This window comes from Cryptotermes secundus, unplaced genomic scaffold (assembly GCF_002891405.2).
Source record: "Cryptotermes secundus unplaced genomic scaffold, Csec_1.0 scaffold545, whole genome shotgun sequence".
Taxonomy (NCBI): Eukaryota; Metazoa; Arthropoda; class Insecta; order Blattodea; family Kalotermitidae; genus Cryptotermes; species Cryptotermes secundus.
In genome coordinates, this window is record NW_019737089.1 from 1,042,904 (window position 1) to 1,067,962 (window position 25,059).

The 25,059-nt window shown below is 40.5% G+C and overlaps 1 protein-coding gene and 1 long non-coding RNA gene across 3 annotated transcripts in view; one reads left to right on the forward strand and one right to left on the reverse strand.

Moving 5' to 3' along the window:
- Positions 1-25,059, reverse strand: part of LOC111870099 (bone morphogenetic protein 2) — a 43,274-nt gene that overhangs the window by 12,579 nt on the left and 5,636 nt on the right. Inside the window, exon 2 of the mRNA XM_023862101.2 lies at positions 12,296-12,455. Within this exon, the coding sequence (XP_023717869.1) occupies positions 12,296-12,455 (160 nt within the window). The remainder of the gene's footprint in view (positions 1-12,295; positions 12,456-25,059) is intronic.
- LOC117282758 overlaps positions 1-25,059 on the forward strand; it is a 133,585-nt gene that overhangs the window by 973 nt on the left and 107,553 nt on the right. The window contains exons 2-3 of one of the 2 annotated variants that reach the window (XR_004513613.1): positions 3,592-3,713; positions 14,132-14,818. This is a non-coding gene — a long non-coding RNA (uncharacterized LOC117282758). Of the gene's footprint in view, positions 1-3,591; positions 3,714-14,131; positions 14,819-25,059 lie in introns of those variants that run through there. The other variant, XR_004513614.1, reaches the window with a different exon arrangement.

The window sequence follows — 25,059 nt, forward strand, 5'->3', positions numbered from 1 at the left end:
CAAATTTTCAACTCTAAAGGCGACCTGTCCCTCCGAAACGGCCGATTGACTTTCAACGGGCTACACGGTGTTATATTTCAGAAGCTAGAACTCCTTATAATTGAAGATAACCACTTTATATGAATTTGAATCAGTTAAATTAAATTTGCATTTCTATGATGTAATATTAATTTCCCATGTATCTTACGTCTAGAATTTTCAAGACATCTCTATCTGACAAGTCCTATTAGCACCATTAATCCGTATTCTATTTTTCATATATAATATGGAAATATACCCAAACTGACATTGCTGTTTTATGGGGGATAGCGTGATTAATTTTCTTAATTTCCCATATTTGTTTATTATTTATCCAGTTCTATTGGGGCATTCTTGTTTTTTAAAGCGAAATATTACCCCGGGTAAATAAAACATTGTCGGTCACGGTAGCCGAGCGGTCTAAGGCATGCACTGTCTTCACTCGCTCGGAAGCCGGGATCGTGGGTTCGAATCCCACTCAGGGCATGGATGTTTGTGTGCGTTTTTCTGTGTTTGTGTACAGGTAGATGCCTTGCGACGAGTTGATCACCTGCCCAAGGAGTCCTACCGTATGTGTAAGATCTAATAAAACCGAAGTGAAACGGAGAGTTTCATGGAGGTAGGCCTAGGCCCAAATGAGGGCTGTAGCGCCAATGAAAAATCTTTAATTACCACCCGCTACCAGAGAATGTTCTATATAAAGAGTAGTAATTAAAGATAAAGAGCTGTGAAGGTTGCTTTCCTGTGAATGAAATGTCACGTGAGAGATGGCTACTTGTCAATCAACTGGCAACAGGATGTTGACACCGAATGAACAATGAACCTGTTCATTCGAGCACTGACAGCTGTCTTTATAAACATTTAAGTGCCATAAACATAGGAATGATAGTATTTTACATTTCATACTGATCCTAGGATTCAGGAATTTCCTTTCTTAATTATGAATGGAGAAGACAGAGTATATTTACTAGTATTTTTTAACTGAAGTTCTAAGCCCTTGTGTTCATTGACAATAACATTTCTTGTGGAATTGATTTAATTAAACTTAAACTGAAGTAAACTGCAGATTACTTCAAAGTCAGTTCATGTAAAACATTCTGTCGCATTAAATGGAAGGTTTAGATTCCTACTCTTTTCTTGTCGTTATTCGAATATTTACATCAAGTAAGTTGAGACAGGCCGGTCACGGCAGCCGAGAGGTCTAAGGCATGCACTGTCTTCGCTCGTTTGGAAGCCGGGATCGTGGGTTCGAATCCCACACAAGGCATGGAAGTTTGGTATGTGCGTGTGTTTATTCTGAGTCTGTGTCTGTCCTGTGATTAGGTAGAGGCCTTGCGACGAGCTGATCACTCATCCAAGGAGTCCTACCGTCTGTAAAATGATCAAAAAAGAAAAACGACTTCGACACGGTAGGGTATAAGAGGAACGGATTAAGTAAAGTAAAGTAAAGTAAAAGGTGAGACAATAAAGATAGTCAGATGACGAAACTAGGGACAGATCGAGCATGCAACACCTAAGGGGAACGAACAGATCCGTAAAATCACCTGTTGGAAGCCCTTATGTAAATAAACAAATACTACATTCAAATATCAAACTTTTGTGGAGTATTATACAGCGATATCAATAGCAGATAGATAAAATATTGTCGAATTGTAGGATAATAAGTCAATGATGAATTATAAAGGTAGCGATCCTGACCCAATCGAGGCTCTATACCAGCATTTGCCTGAAGTAACTGAAGAAAATCGCGACCAACCTCAGTCAGGATACATGGCGTCCCGGCCCTGTTTTGCACCGAACTCCTCCCGAGTATGAATCAAGATCTCTATCACTAAATCCTTTCGGTTCGAATATCAAAATGAAGGCAAAAAAAGAAAAGAAAAGAAAGAAGTTGTTAACAATTTTCGAAAAATTTTGGTTTTATAAACAGAGAGTAATGTATGCTTCTAAACCTTCAGCAAAAAAATATAGAATTCGCTACTTTGGAAAGAGTTTGATGGGATGTGAAATGAACCTGGACTGTCTTAGAACAGGATGTATCGAATTATGTGGAAACTAATGGAGAGTGAAGTTCCATAACAACAGGTAATTTCTTGAACAACTGAAAGTGGGCTGCACTGTAGTACTACGCCCAGGGCACACACTGTTATCATTGGGGTGTTTGGTTGGACAGATAATTTTTTGTAACTGTAAGGGAGTGGTCTGCCCATCACACTTGGACGGTCAATTAGTAAGTACTACATAGCTTTCAATTGCTCAATCACGCCAACATATATATCAGGCGGGAAAGTTGTCAAGAGTACAATCTTGGTTCCTTCGCTTCAATAGGTCCCTGCTTCCTTCTGAGCCTTTTGTTTGTTTTTCTCAGTCATTCCGAGCTGGGTAGCCGCCTGCTTCACTCTCTCCACAGAAACATGCTAGACAGACAAACAACAAACATTGCTGCTGCATAATTGCAGAAGCTTCCTTCTTTTCAGTCGTTGGATGTTCGAACTAATCTGATAGCCTCTATATGATTGGTACTGCTTTTACATCATTTCTGTGTCCTTCAGCATGTTATTAATCCAGTCAGCCAGTAAGATAAAGAGCAGTGCAATCTTCACAATGTTCAGTTCGTGCGTACAGTCAGGCTAAAAATTTAATAAAACCTCTACCGAACGTCGCAGACAAGTGGGTAGTAGTCCTGCTTTGTATTCTGGAGGTCTCTGCCTCAAATCTTGGTCCGGACATTGATCATCCTGAATGAGGCTTTTCGTGGCAAATTATGGGATGGTATATTAAGGCACGGCCGGTCACGGTAGCCGAGCGGTCTAAGGCATGTACTGTCTTCGCTCGCTTGGAAACCGGGATCGTGGGTTCGAATCCCACTCAGGGCATGGATGTTTAGTTTGTGTGTGTACGTTTTTCTGTGTTTGTGTACAGGTAGAGGCCTTGCGACGAGCTGATCACCCGCCCAAGGAGTCCTACCGAATGTGTAAGATCTAGAAAAAACGAAGTGAACGGAGAAGTTCATGGAGGTAGACCTAGGCCCACTGTGGCTATAGTGCCAAGGGGAAAAAAAAAATTAAGTCACGACCGCTTCCTTCTAAATCCTTTCCAATTCATAATTTACTAATTATCCCATTAATTGGGGGGCACGAGATAGCGTAGTTGGTTGAGGGGCTATGCTACAAGCCGGAAGGTCGCGGGTTCAAGTCCCGATCAGTCATTGGATTCTTTTTTTCAATTAACCTAATCCTTCCAGCCGCACTATTGCCCTGGGGTCGACTCAGCCTCTTAACAGAAATGAATACCAGGAATTAATTAAATAATTTTCCTGGGGAGTAAAATGCGGCCGGCGCGTAAGGCTGACAACCTTACCGCCATCTTTGAGTCGATTGTCTAGATAATGTGGGACCCTCAACGTCTCACAACCCTATGGGCCTTCACGGCCTGGTACAGGGATAGCTTTACTTTTACTTTACTTTCCATTAATTGACGCCACACGATCTGAGATATTTGCTGCTTTGTTACGTAAGCAATAAACAAACAAGTAAATAAATAAATACGTAAACCTACTTTTCCCATTCGCAGGAAACAACCAAGAATTCCGCTATGCCACTGGAAGAAGAGACATACACGTAGGCTTCATTGTCTTCAGAATGACTCAAACCCACCGGAACTCTTGTCCTATGGAAGATCTCAGCTGTTCCAAGGTAATCAGAGCGAGACGTCCAACTCTCAGCTAGACACGTTAAAAGTAGGTTACAGTATTCTAATTCCGAAAAGATCCTTTTCATTAAACTGATGGGCAAACGAGGGAATAATACTAAAATTGATATTTGTGCAGAATTGTAAATATTATAGTGATTCAGACTGAGGTGGTTCGGGCAATTTATTTTACTGAAGTAATTAATCCTCGAAGCAAGAACCGAATAAGCACATTCTCTTATGTTGAAAACCAGAACTTCAACACCAGTAACGACAAGACCGCCATTAGATCGGGCTGTGAACTGTTCGGTCCGATCCACACTGTCAAAGCCAGCTTCATTGATATCCATTTTAATATACAGGATGTTTCACGACTTTAGGGCATAACTGCAGAAGGTGATTTCCTAGGTCTTTGTGATCAAAAAAGTTCATATAAACATGTGTCCGATTTTGGACGGTTACGGAGTTATGACCGTCTTTTCATTCCCGTACACGCCCTCGTGTGAACCTCGTCTGTCATCTGGCGGGTCGCTATTTTTGGCCAGCTACCTAAGGCGTGGTGGGTTGGTATGTCCGGCCACGGCAACTGTGGTGGCTACTGGTGTTCAGAACAATTCTCATCTCGGTGCGTCTGTTACGTTCACGATGCCATTTACATTTTCATTTGAGGAGTATGAAGATATGATTCATGTGTACGGGTTTTGTGACGGTAACTCAGTTCTTGCCGTAGCTGAATATCAGCAACGGTTTCCGAATCGTAGAATACCGAACCGGAGAGTGTTTACTGGAGTTTACCAGGCATTGCGAGATACCGGTAGACTTCCCGGCGTTCGTATTGCAGCCGAGCGTGGTGTTAATGAAGGCGTCAATGAAGAAGGCATTGTTCGTATGGTACACCGCAGTCCACGTACGAGTACGCGAAGAATTGCCAGCCAGGTCTCCAGACTTAAGCCCACTGGATTATTGTGTGTGGGGATGGATGAAAGAACTGGTTTACAATGTGAAGGTGGCAACGCGAGATGCTTTGCTCGGTCGCATTCTGGACGCCGCTGACTACATAAGAAACAGCCAGCTGAAGCTGCTACGTGCTACCCGCGCGGTTCACAACCGATCGGCAGCCTGTGTTACGGCCGGCGGTGGCATTTTCGAAAATCAGCTTTAAGCACCAATCAATTCAAATTAAAGGTAATTTCACGAAGTTAACTTTACATTCATACTTTAAATGTATCATGTATTATGCTGGTTTATTATTTTGTTCCGTTTATTGTCAGTAATCGTTACCTTCTATTCTGAGTTTAAAACGGTTATAACTCCGTAACCGTCCAAAATCGGACACATGTTTATATGAACTGTTTTGATCACAAAGACCTAGGAAATCACCTCCTGCAGTTATGCCCTAAAGCCGTGAAACACTCTGTATATATACTCCGGCTGAAATCCGTTGAAAATCCCCCTAACTCCAATAGCAATGCCAGGACAAAAATATAAATTACAAAGATCTACTGTACATAATGGTTTCTTTTTTACTTCAGTTCAAGGTCGTTCGATGTTCTTCGTACCAGCTCTCAGCTTTCAAATTATCGGGGGAGGGGGCTTATACTGTATGACGGTAGAATCCTTTTTTTTTTTTGAAGTTCCGTTTAAGATGCTTCATCAGCTTAGGTCACACGTGGTCGAATTGCTAGAGATTTATGAATGACGAAAGCAATGTCCATGGTTTAGGATTTAAGATACTGTTCCATTATTTTTGAAGGAGCTAAGGAAAGACATGAAAACAGTCAAACAGGATAGCCAGTTTCGAACCCGAGATCTCCAAATTACGGAGCAGGAGCAATAATTTCTATGCCGTCAGATTAAGTCCAATAGAATGACAGAACAAGTTCGGTACCTACTAGAGTAACAGACACAGTACCATTCTGATCACTGATCTAGTAAAGCGGAGATTTTTAAAATTTTGTTAAATTAAAATACCGCACTCATTAAACAGGCATTCACTTTCTAAAGTCTCAAGGCTACTTCTAGCAGCAGTCACAATTCGACTGAGAAAAATCCCACCCATCTGCTTTTTTCCTTGGTAATGGAAACCGATCAGAAACTTGTTTGGAGTGCCAGACTTGGCTTGGCAACGCCTGAGGACCAATTAGCATGTCAGATGCATGCTGCTCCTGCAGTTTATTGCGATTAACTGCGGTAACCCAAATTTATTTATCGTGGCTCCCGAACATACTGTTGTAGTTATCTAATAAATGCGTATATACAATTACTGTCATTTTAACTCTCAACAGCCCTTTAGAAACTGAAGAGAATGCCTTCCCTAATTATGCTTATCTAATCTCTTCTCATACTATTCTGTTGTATAACTCTTATAATTAATATAGTTTCTGTTAAGTAAACTGCCTTCCATACAAAACTATATCGACCCAGTTCACATCCTCTCAGAATCTCTGTAAGATACATTTTAATATCATATTGATATTCCATGTAACCGCGAGAGGCGAGGGGCTTCCTTGCCAAACTTACGAATGCATTTCAAGTTGTACCTGAAAGTTTATAAGAACCGCACAAATACACAGTTTCTCGCCCAATATCCTCAGTTCCGAATAAATCACATTATTTAAAGAGGAAATAGAAAATAGAAAATTATGGATTTCGTAGATCATTACGGTATCACTTAACTTCGTTTGAACTAGTCGAGTTAGGTGAAGGGGTTGTAAACTTACAGTTAGTTTGAAGAAAGCAGTCTTCTGGGATTTAGACTGCTTTCTTCATAGTCACCGCCGTGAAAGCCTCAAATCTTACAGTTAGTTTAATTAGTTTCTTGGGGTGGGGTGAGACTGAGTCCACTTGGTATGTCGGCCACTAACTGGCCTATTTTACAGCCCCGGATGATAGATGATGATTGTGGAGCAGTCGTTGGAATGAGAATTTGCGGGGGAAGCCGAAATACTCGGAGAAAACCTGCCTCAATGTCACTTCGTCCACCACAAATCCCACATGACATGATCTGGGCGCGAACCCGACCGCCGCGGTGAGAAGCCGGCGACTAACCACCTGAGCTATGGCACGGAACTTAAAAGACTTGTAAGAACGTATCCAAATAGCTTGTTTGTGACGCATAAAAAAAAAGTAAAGCTATCCCTGTAACAGGCCGTGAAGGTCCATAGGTTTGTGAGACGTTGAGGGTCCTACATTATCTAGACAATCGGCTCAAAGATGGCGGTACGGTTGTCAGTCTTACGCGCCGGCCGCGCTTACTCCCCAGGAAAATTCCTGGTACTCATTTCTGTTAGAGGTTGAGTCGATCCCAGGGCCATAGTGCGGCTGGAAGGATTCGGTTAATTGAAAAAATCCAATGACCTCATTGGGATTTAAACCCGTAATCTTCCGGCTTGTAGCACAGTGCCTCAACCAACTACGCTATCACGTGACCCCCTGTTTGTGCCGCATAGCAATAATAAAATGGAGAAAGAGCAGACAGTTCAAAAGAGTTTCCTAACCTTTGTACAAATTGTGCTTTATTGTGCTTAGAATCCGAGCAGTTCATTTAAAAGAAGGCAACTGTTTTGTTACCGAAAACATGCACCCGGCACAGGCTACGAAAGCCGTTGTGATATACTAATTTTTAAACGAAAATTTACATCATTCGTTAGTTAACAGATTAAGAAATATGACCACATGCTAGCTTACGTCAAAACTCAGGAATATAGAGTTTAGGATAAGACACCGTATATTCAAGAGAGAGGTATCCTGTAGCCTCCTAAGGCATTCACCTAACGATCTGGCTGAATCGTAAACTTCTCTTGTGATGCAATGCCGTGGTTCGGTAGACCGACATTTCTGGGGAACACCTGCTTCGAACTTCCGGACTGAAGAGTACGCCAAGCGAGAATCTAGTAGGAAACAAGCCGGCTAGGTTCTTGTCTGCTTCTTGCTTGATTTACACTTTGACCATGAAGACTGAGGAAGGACCTTGCCTCGAAATGTGTACGAATATCTAAAGGTCTGTACATTTATCGCAGAAGATGCCAGTCTTCATAGTCCCGCTGTGGGCACAGCGGTTTCTATTCTAGCATTTGGCTCGGTCGGCAAAGCAGCCAACCATCGTTTTCTAAATAAATTGTATTCTTTTCGCTTCTTGCTACGGTGTCTGTTCTATGAAGAAGTAAAGAAGCATAAACCTGATTTCAGTTCTAGCGGGGTAAAAGATTATTACGTAGTACTGAAAAGTCTGAGCTTCCAGAATTTTAAACCCGAGCTCTTAAACGGATCTTTTACAAAATAACTATTCCGAGAAGCATAACGGATAGAATATACAAGTTGCTGAAAATTTAAAATGGCGAACCAAATTTTACATCTAAGTAAATACGGTGACATGTTAATAAATAATATGTTCGATTTTTTCTTGAAATATAATAATTAATTTTTCGAATGATTAATAATCATAGTTAATAGATATGTACACTTGTATGCTTGAAGTATGATAACAGGGCACAGGCCTACTGATTATTGGTAATATAAAGGTTAATTAAATGAGGCGGAACTACATTTAAAATTAAAAAAGCATGCATTGCTTTCGCCATGATGAATACAAAACTATTGCTCATTTAAAGAATGTCGTCTTCTGGGATGTGGCGCCATGTAGAATTTGTGTGAACTGACGTTCCTCCGAAACGTCGGTTCACACAAGATCTACACTGCCATGAAAACCTCAGATCTTACATACTGTTCATTTTTTTGTATACTCGTTCCATAGCGTTTTGATGGACGCAAGCAGAAGGTTATTAATATATTTAAGAATAACCCTTAAAAATATCCAGTATTTATATGTTGTGGTAAAGCACTCCATGTTCCGCCCGTTAAGTCTGAAATCTTTCAAGTGAACCTATCAAAGACGTGTTGACTTGCGTATATTTTCAGCAATATTTTTGGGGACTTATGCTTGTATTTCTTACGGGGAACATAAATGCACCGCACTGTCAACAGCTAGTATGTTTCGACAAAATCCTGGCGCCGTGGCGCCATGGTCTGTTGAAGTTGTAGTTCATTTGTTTAATAGTACTTCACACCTCAAGTATGTACGAAAGCTACAAATTGTCTCATAGTTTCTTCTGCCAGCAGCACTGAATTTTTCGGAAATGTTCCAAATGTCGAGATATACATTCCAGTTTTTTAGAAGCTATGAGTTTACAGTAATTTGACGATGTAGCAACATTGGAGTGGGTGCATGAGAGTGGCGTGACAACGATGAGAACTCTGACGGGAAACCTCACTATGCAAACGTCCACTGCCAAATTTGCCCAGGATTTTATACTGTGCAAGGCAAATATTTTGTTACGCAGGGCGGAAGTTGCTAAAAATTTGGAAGGAAAGAATAATTATATCACCTGAGCTGAGATCGGTCTTTGTAATCAGTCAGCTTTCATATTAATAACAGCTGTTATATCTGGAATTACATTCAAGGGACTACGCTACACGTATATTGGTTGACACATAATAAAAAATGTTCTAATCTTTAAAGCAGGAAAAGGGTCAATCCTTGTTATGAAAACCTACGTATTATTTAAACGAACTATACGATTATATTCTTATATTTTTCATCATATTCTCTTGTAAGACTCGAAAGCTACTGCAGACATCAGCTGTGTGAGACACAATCAAACTACCTACCCGAGCATAGATCGAGGTTAAATCAAGCCAAAATCCGACATATGCTTTGTAGATAAGGCAGATTTCGGAAGTATACTACTACACAGCGTTCAGATGAATGAGCAGCATACTTCTCAAAAAGTAGAATCATAGAAGTCTTAGGATTTATGACGACACAACCTAAAATCTATAGTTCCGGTGAAGTTCTCTCTTCATGTAAAGCAGGAGAGATACATTTTTGAGTGACAGGTCTACTATTTTATCACTGAAGTATTAATCAAATTTGTAACTGGAATTAGTCCATTTGTAACGGAACACCGAACTTGTAAACTCGAACCGAAGTCATAATCATTCTAATGTTCAGCTCCAGTATAACACTAACACACTTAAATCTAAAATGTTAATTTAGCCGGAGTTGTTTTAGAATATTAGTTGTTGGGAAAACACAATTCACTTTGTAATATGTATTACGAAATGCAACGGAATGCTTGATTTAGACTTGTATGAGTTATAGTTTATGAGGAAATATATTGCAGTTGCGAACACGACGCACTTACTGGCCAAGATTCTGAATACGAAGATTTCAAGAACGAGAACTCTGAGAGACTGTATTAATCTTTAACTTCAGAATTTTTTATTTTCCCCTTGACCGATGTTGGCAGACGATGGAAGAGAGAGATGAATGCAAACTTTGGTTGGAAGACCTCATGTAAACACATCCCTGGGAGACCTAAGTATACATAGAATATTAAAATGTATCTTGGAGAGACTGGTTATCTTCTGAACTGAACTAAGCTGGCTCTGTATTGTGACGGGAGTGGAATGTAGGTTCCTTATCACAGGAAATTCCTCTGGACTTGTGAATAACGAAAATTCTTACGCGGAAACGGTTGGTTAGTTAAAACATAAAAAGTACACACATGATTGATGAATCCTTAAAAAGTAACTTGCCACTGGTGGCACGCTTTCCTTGGACTGCCATCCACTTCTTTAAAGAAGCATACAAACATTTTACACCCACTCTTCCAGGTCACAATTCTCACTCATTCTCGAATCCTTTTCATAAGCTTTTAAGCAAAGTAATGGGCGTATATACATAAAATGAAGTATTTCTTACATTACGGTGAGAATTCAGTTCTCTTGTAGTTTCCGCACCATGAGCAGGCTTAACACCGTGTAACAACGCCTTTAGCACATTCCTACATTATTGACTGAGACGGGGTGGTCCTGCCCGCTTCATCTTCCAGTCTCCTCTTTGCGAAGACTAGGACAGATTGAAATGCAACTGTCGCCACTAAATAAGCTGAAAAGGAGACATAACTTTAAATTTTAAGGACATCGTAAATGATTTTCCCAGTCTAACAACATCTTCAGTTTCTATATAATTGTCGCTTTGCAGGATAGATAAAACCCGAGAAATAAAGCCTGTATTTCTTTTCTTTAAGAAAATCAACATAAGAATTTCATGACGACATCACCTCTCAGATTTTCTTTTTCACGAGCAGAGCATTCTCAATTAAGTAATTTGTGAAAACAGTTCTCAGACAACGAAACCCTCATGCAACCAGAAATAGTTGCTCAGTTTATCAGGCTTTCAGTCATCCATTCCATCAACTTGTAACTCTGCCAGTGTCTCCGACAGTCACTTCTTCATTTATATAGTCTTCCAAACGACCAGCCTGTTACTTGGCCGTTCGTTCATTCAGTTATCCAACAACTGTTCATTCAATTATCCAGTTTGTCAGCCACGCAGTCATTCAGTCATCCAGTATGTTTGCCAGCAGTTTATTAAGTCGGCGAGTCTATTAGCCAGGCTTTCGTTAACTCAGTAAGAATTTCAGTCAGTCATTCAGTTAGACAGCTTGAGATACAGCCATGCTGTCCGTCAGCAGACACAGGAGCAGTGAGTAGTGCTCAGAGGTCGGGCTGAGGACAGCTGGAGGAGGCGGGAGACGAAGGGAAGGAGGACAGCATTTTCATGAATGAACTTCCCATTTGAACACGTGGGCATTCCGAGCAGGAGAAGGTGAGCACGCGTTCTTCCATTTACCCCAGCAGAAATCTTACAAATTCTGTGGGAAGGGGGACTAGGGCTAAATTTAGCTGTGTGCGCCGTACCTAGAATCAAAGAGCGCATGCTTGCCTTTACTAGCAAGTCGATTCCCGCTTCAGTGACAACAGATTCTCACACATCCCGACATAAAAATTGTTTTCTTGTGCATTTCGATATATAAATATTACTCGTATATGAGCGTTGTTGACAAAATTCAATCAATTCATCTCTTGAATGACTTCAGATATCCCAGTAATTTTATTAAAATCCAAAATGAAAATTTTCTCACCAGAGATCAATAAAATACCATATCGAAACAAGTACTGTCGTGTTATGATCATTAAAAAGATATTAAATTAACAATTATGTAAAGATTTTGCGGTAAAAACAACAATTTGTTAACATTCAAATGACTGGAGAGTCGCCTTTATTTTGGTTCCATGCTTACAAAGACACTGATTTCGAATATTATAAATATGAATTTGGCTTCAAGAATTAATTTAGAATAAATTTCTGTATATTTTCGAGCGCCAATGCTAGTGGTATGCGACAAACATTATTGAAACAAAGTGCTTTATTATAATTCACACGGCTAATTATAATATGTGCAGGTACACAAACTGCCGTCTTTCTGTTATGATGATTTGCATGAATTTATCCTCCATATATACTAGCAAAAATATCGTGTTTCAACAAGTTCACGTAATTAAGTTTCAATTACATTTTCTAGGCCTAAAAGGTATCAGTTTACATCGATACAGTGAGACTACGCCCAACAACATGGCCGTTGGTAGAAAGTTAAAATTCCCGTACTAAGGAGCGAAATCAGGGATATTAACTGTGTTATTCAAGACGTCACTGAAGTATTAAAACACACAAAATACTTACCAGCGTGGGTGAAACTGTAGAATCTCTGAGCTATGACGCCATCAAGACGTTCGTGTTCCATCTCATAGTGTTGCTCCCTCTGACGCCTGCGTCGGCTCTCTTCTACACTGCGCAGATACACGCCATACATTCGCGCGTATTCCTCCTGGCTCACGTTCATCTGTACATGGTAAAAACTACGTAACAACTTCTTAAAGTTACACTCCCGTCAAGATCATAATGGTCACACCAATGCATTTTTTTTTGTCATAAGTGTGCCCCTGATGGTGGCTATTAATAAGTTATGACATAAATTAGCAACAGTTATGTCAGCTTGTAGACTTCCTGATATCATATATTGGTCACCGTAATGCAGAAACGTACAAAATAAAGTCACATACGCCTATGAGTCACAAGAAGGTCATGGCTTGTGTACCTATAGGCATGCAGTTATTTATCACAATACCACATTTTTTAACGTTATTGTCGAATATGCAGTGCAACATTAGTGTCATAGCGTTAAAATTGACGCATCGTAGTAACGCAAACGTAAGCATGTTTGTCATTACAAACCCGTCTCTTTTCATCCTTCGTGACAACTGTATCAAACTAGGAATCGAGTTTCATTAATTAAACACTGGTCTTTTATCTAATACTGTGAAGTTGGCTTTTTAATTGTGAGCTGATTTCTTTGTTCGGCTTAAACTTCTGGCAGCAGTTCTAACTTTTGAAGTAAGTTTGTTATTACACTTAAAATAAGTCACTGTACGTTCCGAGGGAGTAATTGGGGTTGAATCAGTGTGAGTCACAGAAGCAAAGACGTGTCGTTTATTTGTACAATACGGAAACAAAAACTTGCACAAATTCTGTTCACGATTCTGCCTGATGGTCTAATTTTATTTGCATTTCTTATAGTATACTCGCATTGCTGCAGTGGGAAAGGTCATAAGATATGATACAGACCAGGACAGGCAAACTACAGCCCTCAGGTTCTGTTCTGCCGCTTGGAGCTAGTTCGAGAGTTTTGCCTGTAACATGTAACATTTACTATAACTTAAAAAGAGCCGAGAACCTGAAGTGTGAAGTGAATGTCTGAATCAACACGAACTATATGTACCACGTAAGGTGAAGGCAAAAGCAGTGTAAAGTGTCAACGTTCCGATACCTGAGCAAATGCACACAAGACGTCACTTTGACATGCGAGATACTGCACCTTCCCACCGTTGCACTCCACGTGTAGGTGAAATTCATTTGGCAAAGACCGAATGTTAGCAGTCAACAATTAACGCTGGCAGAATGGGGATATGGGTATATTCTCAGGGTGGCTCATTTGTTTAAGGAGAGCGAGATTAGCAGTTCTTTGTAGTCAGTTGAACGTTATTGTTCGGCGAAATAAATGGTTCGGCATAAGTATCTACTGAATGGGGTGATGTAGAGTAAATATTCTATTAATAATATATGCGAATAATTGTCACTCTTGAATAAATGCAAAAGTGTAAGAAAATAGTTAGGGCACAGTATTTAGCAACGACTAGCTACGAGCTGGACGATGGAGGGGTCGGAGTTCGAGTCCCGGTAGAGTCAAGGATCTTTTCTTCTCCACATCGTCCAGACCGGCTCTGGGCTCCACCTAACCTCATATCCAATGGGTATTGGAGGTTCTTTCTCTAGGGGTAAAGCAGCTGAGGTGTGAAGCTGACCACCCACCTCCAGCTACTGCCGAGGTCAAGAAAATTTTGATCTATACATCCACTCTCCCATACGCCTTCACGGTGTAGTGCTTAATTAGTTGAGCACAGGAACATGTTTATAGTGTTTAGCAGAGAGTCAGAAGAACAACGTTTCTTCACGTTTCAGGGTCTATCTGGTTTGCGGCGACATCATCTCCCTATTCAGTTCTCAAATGCCACTTCATTTCTACTGCTGTAACGTCGGGCTATCTCCGAGCTATACGGCATTGCAACACAGAAGACATACCTTTGATATAGTTACATTTTATCTTCTTATGCAGGAACGGGAAAAGCCAAAGTGTTGGTGCTCACTTAAGTGTTTTTTAGATCCTACAACAGGGCGCAGAAAACAGCGACTCAAGCAAGCATTTTAGTGTCATGTAAAATAGCTAAACACAATAGACATTTATCGAAAAGTGAATCTATGAAGCAGTACATGATTTCTGGGGGAATTTTGCTCAGAAAATAGAGGGACATTCGAAAATTTACTGTAACGGATTTGATTAAAGCATTGCTAGGCAACAGCTCGATAAATAATTTCCAACACACTCGCCACGCAACAATACGGTAGAAGTGTTTTCTATTGATCCGCGCTACGCAACAGTATGAGTGCTGTGTTTTCTGCATGGTTCGTGCAGCTGAGAGGAAACTAGTTGAGTAAAGATCAGTACAACCTCAAGACCAGAGAGACTGGAGATAGAACTGGAAAATTGGCTCGAGTTATGGAGAATCGGCAATGGCAAGAAAACTTCGTAGTGATTTGACATGATAATTTCTGTGTTGAGAACCGTTGCCAGGAGACGACTACTAGAAACTGAGAATCCTAGTGTGTGTGCAGTGGTGAACTGGGAAGTGTGCAAATCAGTGATAGCTCTGTATTGCATATACATAAGAGTGATTGTAAACGAAGGTGTGAATAAATCCAATCATCCGATATAGAACCCGTTATTTTCGTCACTTGTATCCCCCTATACGTGAAAATATGTTTATTCAGTAGAATAATTGTATGTCTCACGCAAGAAAGGAACAGTGCTTCGTTAACACGGTTAAACGATACGCAAAGAACACAATTCAATTATTGATGTTTATAGAAGGTATCAGTGATAGGTTCCATGTCATAAATTAATTAATTTCAATGGAAATTTTGAAAAATACACCAGTTGTTGAGGTCTTCTATGAAAGGCTATCTCCAAATCTTGAAAGACATAAGCTATGAAGAAACAATTAATAGGCAAGGCCAGAGATACATTTTATCACTGAATGTGACGTATAAAACCCAGATTTCCTGAAGAAGGCAAGATATTATGCATGGAACGCTTCAAAATCTGATTTTTTTTTCACTGTATTATTCAACAAGGGATGTCCTTCCAAACTTTAAGTAAGAACTGTTTGACAAGCACGATTACGAAATTCAGAATTTCATGAGGTTTGAAATTCAGGCAATATATGTCCTGCGAAAGTTCCGGATGCTGAGTATACAAACGTAACATACCACTCCATTGTTTGATACCTGAACAGAGGTGAAGTCCTACTTACTTGTCATTGCTGATCGACCTTTTGAAATACTCGTATTTAATCCACTTAAATAAAATTCTTCAGGGAAAAGACCTCTTGAAACGAGTAGAGAGGTACAGACTTTCAAATTGCATTTGTTCGCAAGACAAGTTAAGGAAAATAAATTTACGTCTCTTTCTAAGTTGTAGAATTGAACAAAATAATTCACCACCAACAAGAAAATTTCGAAAAATTGAATAATTATCAATTTAACGAAAAGGTGAAAAATTATTTTTAGGTCATTAGAAATTGTTCTATCATCACTTAAATTGGCAATGAAAGTGAGCAGAACTGTGAATTTGAAATATACCCCGGATATATTTCAAGGACACAGACGAACGTGTGAACCATAATTATAAAAACTAAGTCATCTGACAGAATATACATGTACGTACGTATTACTTCAACATTAAATGCTCAATTATATAAAATTATTCCAATATTTTGAAGTTAATGAACTCAATTAAATAAAATATTTACACACAAGTACCTTGACAGCAGGTATACAAATTCAGTGGTTGGCATGCCAGTCGAAAAGTCCCGAAGTAATGGTAAAGATGATTATCGAAATTCGTCGACTCTGAGGCTTAACAATGTACGGTAAACATATAACAGGACATGGAGGCCTATAGAGATTTGAGACGTTGAGGCTCACACTTTTCGAGACAATCGCCTCTTAGATGGCGGTGAGATTGGCAGCCTTACATGCAGGCCGCCCTTTAATCCCCAGGAAGATTCCTGGCACTCATTTCTGTTAGAGAATGAGTCGACCCCAGGGCCATAGTGCGGCTGGAAGGATTAGGTCAATTGAAAAATCCAATGATCTCATCCGGTATTGAACTCACCACCTTCCGGCTTATAGCATAGTGGAATTTGAGGGCTATTTCATTCTTTACTTTACTTCTTACTTTACTTCAATATACGTGTATGCTCATATTGCGGAGTTCAGTAGCCATGGTAATTCGAGAAGTCACGTTAGAACCTCCACATTTGGGTGGAGCCGTAAAGGAATTTTGAAAGAAGATTATGACGGAAGATGGATAAGTAGGTGTAGACATTATGGGAGAACATTAAAACAGAATGGCTTCTCTAACATTCATTTTGACCCCTCTGGGGCTCCGGGAACATCTCAGTTACCGATAGAATCTACCAAAATTGTCTCTGGCCCCTTAAACACAATATAAGGAGAATCTTTCCCAAATACTGCTCTAAATTTTGGTTCAAACCTCCAAAAATCTCATGGAATTTCCTTAAAAAGTCAGTGCTGTTTATAAATCAATCACTATTAGTTTTTATGACAGAATGAAATCCACAAACAAATTCAGTGGAAGAAATGCTATGCCATTAATTATTTAAAATTAAAGCATGCAGTAGATATATTTACAGCTGCAATTAAAGTATTTAAGGAGGCACTTTTGTGTTCATTCCCGTCGCATGTTCCAAAAATGGTCTATACCTGACGCGGTATGGCCAGTGTACTTTACGAGTATGTGATTTCGAAAGCCGTTATTCTCAGCGACATCTCCACGGATGAAGATGTGAAATGAAGAAGAATAACTCTGGAATCTCCAGCGATAAAACCGGTTGCAGTGCGTACCAACACCCTCATTTAGAATACGAAAATCACCAGCGAGTTGCATCATCCGATAATATTTGTTATTTGTATTCGGAAGGAACCGAGGTAGAATCTCGGCCCGGAAACGGATATCCCCACTGAGGTTTCTCGTGGTTTTGTTCAGTCCATCCAAGCACATGTCGGGATGATTCCTCTAATTATGACACGACAGCTTCCTTCCACATTATTTTCCAGTTCATTGGCCATCCTACCATCCGAATCTACGTAGTGTGAGCTAGGGACAATATCCTTAAACAAGGCATCAGTAATAAAATAATAATACGAGAACCAACCATGACAATTATGTTTGCTAGGTGTACAATGCAGGTTTTATTTTTTTAGGCTCCGGCATAATACGTAAACTGAATGATGTATTTGCGTCTAACATCATTGGTCACGGTAGCCGAGAGGTCTAAGGCATGTACTATTTTTGCTCGCTCGGAAGCCGGGATCGTGGGTTCGAATCCTCCTTGAGGTATGGATGTTTGGTGTGCCTATGTGTTTATTCTGTGTTTGTGTTGTCCTGTGTTTAGGTAGAGGCCTTGCGACGAACTGATCACTCGTTCAAGGAGTCCTACCGTCAGTAAAATGATCAAAATGAAAAAAAAAAAACAACCTCTACACTATAGGGTCTAAGAGGAGCGGATTAAGTAAAGTTAAAGTAAAGCTTCTAACATCGTGCTATTCGCAGAATGTCACACTTCAGCTGTGTGTTTTGTTTTGCCTATGTAGGAGCACGTTCATTTCCTTGAGGCTTGTAGATTATGGCATGGACTTGCACTATAATCTGCACTAGATGTTATATATTTATAGGAGACAACCAAGGTCAGTAGAAACTCTGTATTTATATATATAATATAACACGGCATAAACATTTATCAGTAAACGTCAGAAGAATATTGGAAAATAGGATTCGCAACTCGTTCGAGAGTTATTAATTTATAATTTCCGTGTACCGTGAACCGAAGCCAGGAAAGGAAATCAGGTGTCACAACAAGATCTCATGTATACTTAGATCCTTCATTACTTTTTATATCTCCAAATATACGATAAACAGCCTTGAGCCTACACATGCTAGTATATTTAATTGTACTTTCAAATTAATGTCTAGGCTTTGTTTCAAGGTGCGTGCATGAACGAATCTTAGAGGGAAGCCCTGAGACCTGTTCCTTTGAAGTGGAACAACCGGGTGAACAGCTGAGGCGACAGAGATCCTAATGATCACCGCCAAGTCAGGACAGGTTTTGGGGACTCCCTCCGCCTTCTGTCCGAAACGTGCCTGACACTACCAGCACTTCAGCCTAGTACAGGAACATAGCAATAATTCACTGACTTGTATTCGGAGCGTATGCGCTTCGGTACCAAGACTGGAAATTGGATATATTGATCAGGTTTTATCGGATTTTCTCTCTCTCTCAATGATGATATGATATATTCATATTTTCTGTGGGCATTTTCTCATAATAAGTTCCCATTAAGTGCTCTAAGAGTAATTCAACCAGATTATTTAGCCTACCTAGATTTCTCGGATTAGTACCTAAATAAGTGTACGATCGCTTCGTTCTACATTATATCCATTCAGGATTCACTAACAATTCTTCGTGTGAAGAGCAGTTACAATGGCTTCACAGCACCAAAGCAAATTGTAGAAGGCGACGAAAAGGGAATATAACAGGGCTACCCTTTCACTGGGAGACGTAAATACAAGGACCTGGTCCTCCAGATTAGGAGTATGGCCCATAGCTGATGACTTTGTTCTATAAAAGATAAATATTATTTCGAAATCCAAAGATATGGGAAACCGGATGGACTTATCCAAGATGATCTTGCAGAATCTTCTAAGAAAGACTGTGGCTCAAATAGGGCTGTTTTGTCAGTGATGATGATGGTGCTGATTCACTAATACACTGATGTACAGTTTGAGCAACAGTATTGCGATTAAGTATAGCTACTTGTATATATTATCTGAATTTGATTGATTCGTGCTTGTTCAGATTAATTATACTTTCCCAATCTTCAGGGTATAACATTTCATTACGAATTGACACCGCCAATAGAAACCCAGATTTTCTAAATTATTATTTCTAATTCTCACCGGCTGATTTAAAGGCTTCGACAGTATTCGCCGTGTATTTTCATCTACAGGAACTCTGTATCTTGAAACAAACACGCATCTCGATGTGGAATATACGAGCTCGGATGAAATCACGTGGTCAGATAAAGGGACATATTTATAGTACAATAAATTATAACTATTAATCAGTAGACATTAAACTTTCGAGCTAGTTCATACTGCAGTTGACAGTCAAGAGACTGCTCTCTACAAATGCTGGAGGCTGACTGACGTAGGTAGACCAGTCTTCACTGAGGCATATCGGAATTAAAACTCATGTGGAGCAAATGCGTTCTTGTCTGAAATTCTTGAAATGTTTCGTAATGATTCAGTGGCAGACCATTGCAACGCCATTGTTAAAAGCCACTGCAGGGCGAAGTTCTGAGGTGCAGCAAATCTAGAGTCATTCTCCGTGTGAACATAACAATTATTTGCAAGTCACAAGTCTCTTAAAGCTTTAACTGGAATCATGTTCTTCAGAAAGAATTAATTGTGACCTAACTAATGATAACTGATTTCGTTATTACTGTTGGATTTTTGTAAATATGTTTGAATCTTTCTTTTTAAATAAAAAGAATAAACACAAATCTATATTCAGTAGGTCGATCCTCTTGGCCAAAATTAGAACCTCATAATTTACTTCAAGAATAAAATTTACTCATTACCGCTCAGTTAAACCTGATCAGAAGACCCGTAGCATTCCCTTTTCCCGAAAGCATGTACATGTGGCAGAGGCATGCGGTTGGTTGGTTGGTTTTTTGCAGGCGCCAGTATTTAGGATTCAGGTATCCATAGTCTTATATCTTCTGTACATAGCCATTTGCATGCAGTTGGACTGGGAATTGCATGTATGACACGTAAAGCAAATTGCAATCATGTTGCATTGTCGGCACTAGGGACGCCAAGCATTTTCATGATAATTATTAAATACCAAAGACACTTTTATTCCACGAAGATATGCAAATTCCATTCGAATTATTCAGTGATACCTGAGTAAATCTTCCCTCTATTTTTCTCATAAATACTGAGCACTAATTGAAAGACATGTCTGTAACAAATTTCGACACAATATAGTTCTGCTGTAGTGACTGCCGGCTGTGCTTCGCGTAACATGTACCCAAGCAGTGCATCTTGTGATAAAAATGAAACGTTCAAGATGTTTCTCAGTACATCATCGTTTCTTTCATTAGTCCTTCTCAACAAAGCGTGGCGAGCACCTTCCTCAAATGCTAGCAGTCATTCATTTCATCCAGCAATGGCTCTACAGCCCCTTGTTGGGCCCTCGCCTCTTCTTCAGTTTCGTTATCTTTGTACACAGCCGGTAGGGATGCGCCATAGCTCAAGCGGTTAGTCGCTGACTTCCCATCGCGGCAGCCCGGGTTCAATCCCGGGTCTGGTCAAGTGGGATTTGTGGTGGATAAAGTGGTGCTGAGGCGGGTTTTCGCCGAGTACTTCTGTTTCCCTGCCAATCTTCATTCCACCAAATTCTCCATCATCATAATCACCAGGGGCAGGTACAATAGGCCAATCAGTGGCCGGCCTGCCGAGTGGACCCAGTTGGACTCCAACCCCCACCACTAAGCGAATTGGATACACAGACAGTATGACTCCTTGAGTGGGGGATCAGCCCGTCGCAAGGGACAACACAAACACAGAATAAACACAGACAGACATTCATGCCTTGATTGGGTCTCAAACGCTTGCAGTTAATCTTAAATGTCTACTTGGGACGAGGTTTCCTGGTCGTTTCGTCAGCTCTCTTCGACGATTAGTTTCTCGAAACAGAGCATGACTGACCGAATTCCTGCCCCTCTTCTGTCACCATTTACAATTGTCGTCAGATGACAGCATGACGATGAAACATATAGCCTAACAGAGAGATATTAGAACTGGGGAACCAGAATGTGATTCGTCCTTGCGTGTGGCACGGACACGGAGAGAGGTCCAGTAAATTCTTAATTTATAGCCTTCGCCTGAACCCCGAACATTTCACTTCAATTAGGCAACATTGCAAGCCCATTGTCGTACACAACATTCCCCATTGCATTTCTCTGGAGATGATGATTTCTACTTTCCATAGCCCCCGAAGCATTGTTCAGCATTGCGAGGGCCTGCCAAACTGCTTTCATATCACAGTAATGACAGATCGAGTTTCATTTAGTGCACCAGAGGGAGTGTGGGCGCTCTGGAATATACCTTGTCGTTCCAAGAAATCGTTAGCCTTTTACTCGTTAAAGCTTTATTCATTGAGCTACTTGTTCATTCGCGGCAAGTTCGTGGAAAACATGGCTCACCCCGCACCTACACATGTGAGGGCAGGGGGAAACAGGAACCCCACGGGACACATCATATTCAAGTTCCATAACACGTCTTCGTGGAACTGAAACAACACCTAAGCACTTTTTCTCGGAGAGAATCAACGGCAAAATCATAATTTGAGGAAGCCATATCAGATTCTACTTTATGAGGTAACCTTAATATTATTTGTAGTGGAAGCTGGAGCACAGTGGTTTTGGGATATGCAGTGAAAATCGGGGTGTTCAACGACACTGTACCAAATGCGAAGGGCATATCATGACAGTGACATGTGATGAATTGACAACAAAGAAAATGATTTACAAGAGCACCATTCAGTCCTCTGGACCTCCTGCAACGTGTAAGGCACACATGTTAGTTTTCTTAACTCTGCTTTTATAAGCTGTGCTTGTTTGCTCTGAATCCACTCCGATTACAAAATTCGAAATCCAGATCATAAAAACACAGCGTTTTATGCAGATAAAAAAATGTGACTGTTGTATTCATGTAATTTTCTTCTTGTCATGATGTTAGGAACCAACGTCACCGAAACGGAACATCGTGACTTAATGGTTAGCACGCCTTGGCAAAAGAAAGGGACGAGATAGGCCCTATGTGGGGTATGAGTTATCTACATGTTTCGAAATTTCGAAATGTAGTTGGAAAATAATTATTTTAACAATGCCGTTTTCGCTGAGATTTACACCACGGAAAAAATGATGACAAGTTAAGTATCTTTATACTATGAAATCATTTCATTTACAGATCTCTGCCATCACACAGACATATGTGTGCAAAGTTATTAACGTTTCAAATTGTCGTGTGCTAAATCCTCAAATACGTGTACTACCTACCAATCCAAAGAACCGCTATAGGAGCTCTTCAGCTTGTCCAGAGCAGCTTCCCCTTCCTTCTAACTTTCCAGCTATGAGATTCTAATCTGCGCATGATATTTTGGTAAAGAGAAAGTAAAGCTGACTCTGTGCCTAAAATTCTATACTTAAATATGCCGATATTTCAGATTTTTCCTTCGTATGCCAAGAATGCAGAGCCGGGGTAGTGCAATCGGTATAGCTAATGGCTACGAGCTGGCCGATCGTAGGGTCGGTGTTTGAATCCAGGTAGGGGTAAGATTTGTCTCTTCTCCGTGTCGTCGGAACTGTTGAGGCCTACCCAACCTCCTATCCATTGGGTTCCGGGGGCTCTTTCCCCCCTCGTAAAGAGGCTGGGGCGTGAAGCTGTCTAGTACCGTGGTCAAGAAAACGTGGATCTACATGTAAGATTTGAGGCTTTCACGGCGGTGACTATGAAGAAAGCAGTCTTCTGGGATTTGGCACCGTGTATATGTGGTGTTAACCGACGTTTCGGAGGAACGTATCGCCCCCATCTTCAGGGTTGAAGAAAAAGTATAAGTAAATCTGCAAGCGACAACACCGTGANCGGAGTTCCAGTCTCAGTAGGGTCAAGGATTTTCTCTTCTGCAAGTCGTCCAGACCGTTCCTGGGGTCCACCCAACTTCCTATCCAATGGGTACTGGGGGTCCTCTTCCCGGAGGTAAAGCGGCAGGAACATGAAGCTGACCATTCACCTCCAACTAATGCCGAGTTCAAGAAAATGTGGATCTATACATCCACTCCCCCATACGTCTTCATAGCGTGGTGTTTAATGAGATAAGCACAGGGACAACTTTATCTTTTTATTACAGGGAATACTTTACCTTACTTATCACAACTTGTTTCTCAAAGATCCCTCATATTATCCTTTCATCGGCGTAACGATTCATTTAGTGGAGTTCCTCAGGCCGTGTCATAGCTCAGGCGGTTAGTCACCGGCTTCCCACTGCGGCGGCCTGGGTTCGATCCCGGGTCAGATCATGTGGGATTTGTGGTGGACAAAGTGGCGCTGTGGCAGATTTTCTCCGAGTACTTCGGTTTCTCCTGTCAATATTCATTCCACTCATTGCTCCATAATCACCGTCATCTATCTTCTGGGGCTGGTACTATAGGGCAATAGTGACCGCAGTACCAAGTGGACTCAGTCTCACCCCACTAAGAATAATAAAAAGTAATAATAATAGTGGAGTTCCTCAACTTAAATTTGGATTATCTTGCTCCATAGGCAGAGCACATTGTTTTCATGGTTTGATTTAGAGTTTAAAATGTCATTTGACGTGTGTGTTACCAAGTAAATGTCTGGCTTTATTCATCCAGTCTGTGAAGATACCATGAGAAGACTTGGCTCCGCCATGTGTTTCTCTGAAAGGCAAACTTCTAATGCTTATTTCGATTCCTACCGCGATTACAACAGATCACATACGTCAATTACGGCATGCTAGCGTCCTTACACGATATATAGTACAGTGAGACTTAAACAAAGAAGTTAGGTGTCTATTAGGAAAGTTTGAAAACTTCATGTATCTGTTTCTTTCCCAAGTCAAATTAACACAAAACTTGAATTCAAGTTAAGTTACCTTAGAGAAAGTGCTCATTTCACGTTCATCAGAATTGTACACGAAATCAGTGTGTTCTTCATACACGTAATTTTTAGGCGGTTCAACTGCCTTGAAGTCCGGAAGCTGTAAAAATGGAATGCCACGAATCCTCTAGAAAATTATTTGCTGAAGCAGTATCAATAAATTTCGGGCTAACAGAGTGAGAAAAATATATACCAGAGGCATTGCAAAGAACATTAGAAAATATATTTATGGATGGGATGTGTAAGTCAGCCGGAAAGAGGGCAAATTGCGATCTTCAAACTGGGCTGCAAAATTGTCTGGCTACGAGAGATACTCCAAATAATAAAGCAGGGTAACCACGTTTTGTTGTAACGATAACTGTACCAGCCTCCCGCAATGGGATAGTTACATATAAAATAAGATGCAAGAATTCTGTGCTACAAGTTGTCTGTTCTCAGGAAAGGGCCCAGCTATGTGCTCTTCTGAAAGCGATAATGAACATTCGGACTGTGTAAAAGGCAGGAAATTTTGTAATTTTCATTTCTTTTGTCAATACTACTACTACTAATGTGAGTGCCACTACAACCGTTACCAGCTACCAATCACCAGACACCACCGCCAAAATTATTAACTTACTGCCACTCCTACTACTACTACTACTACTACTACTACCACCACCACCAATCACCCACTACTGCCACTACGACTGTTACTGCTACTGCTACTACTACTACTGCTGCTGCTGCTACTGTTACTGCTACTGTTACTGCTGCTACTACTACTACTACTACTACTACTACTGCTGCTGCTGCTGCTGCTGCTGCTGCTGCTAATGCTGTTACTGCTACATTCAAATTTTGACGGTTCTGGCACTTTATAACCTTTGAACGCTCAAATATCACAGCAAAATTACATGAGCTTATTGTTATTCTTATAATCATAATTACATATTAATTCTATATATCATAAAGAGGTAACCAGATATTGAAGGTAGCATGGGTATCTCAGCTACTGCTTACATAG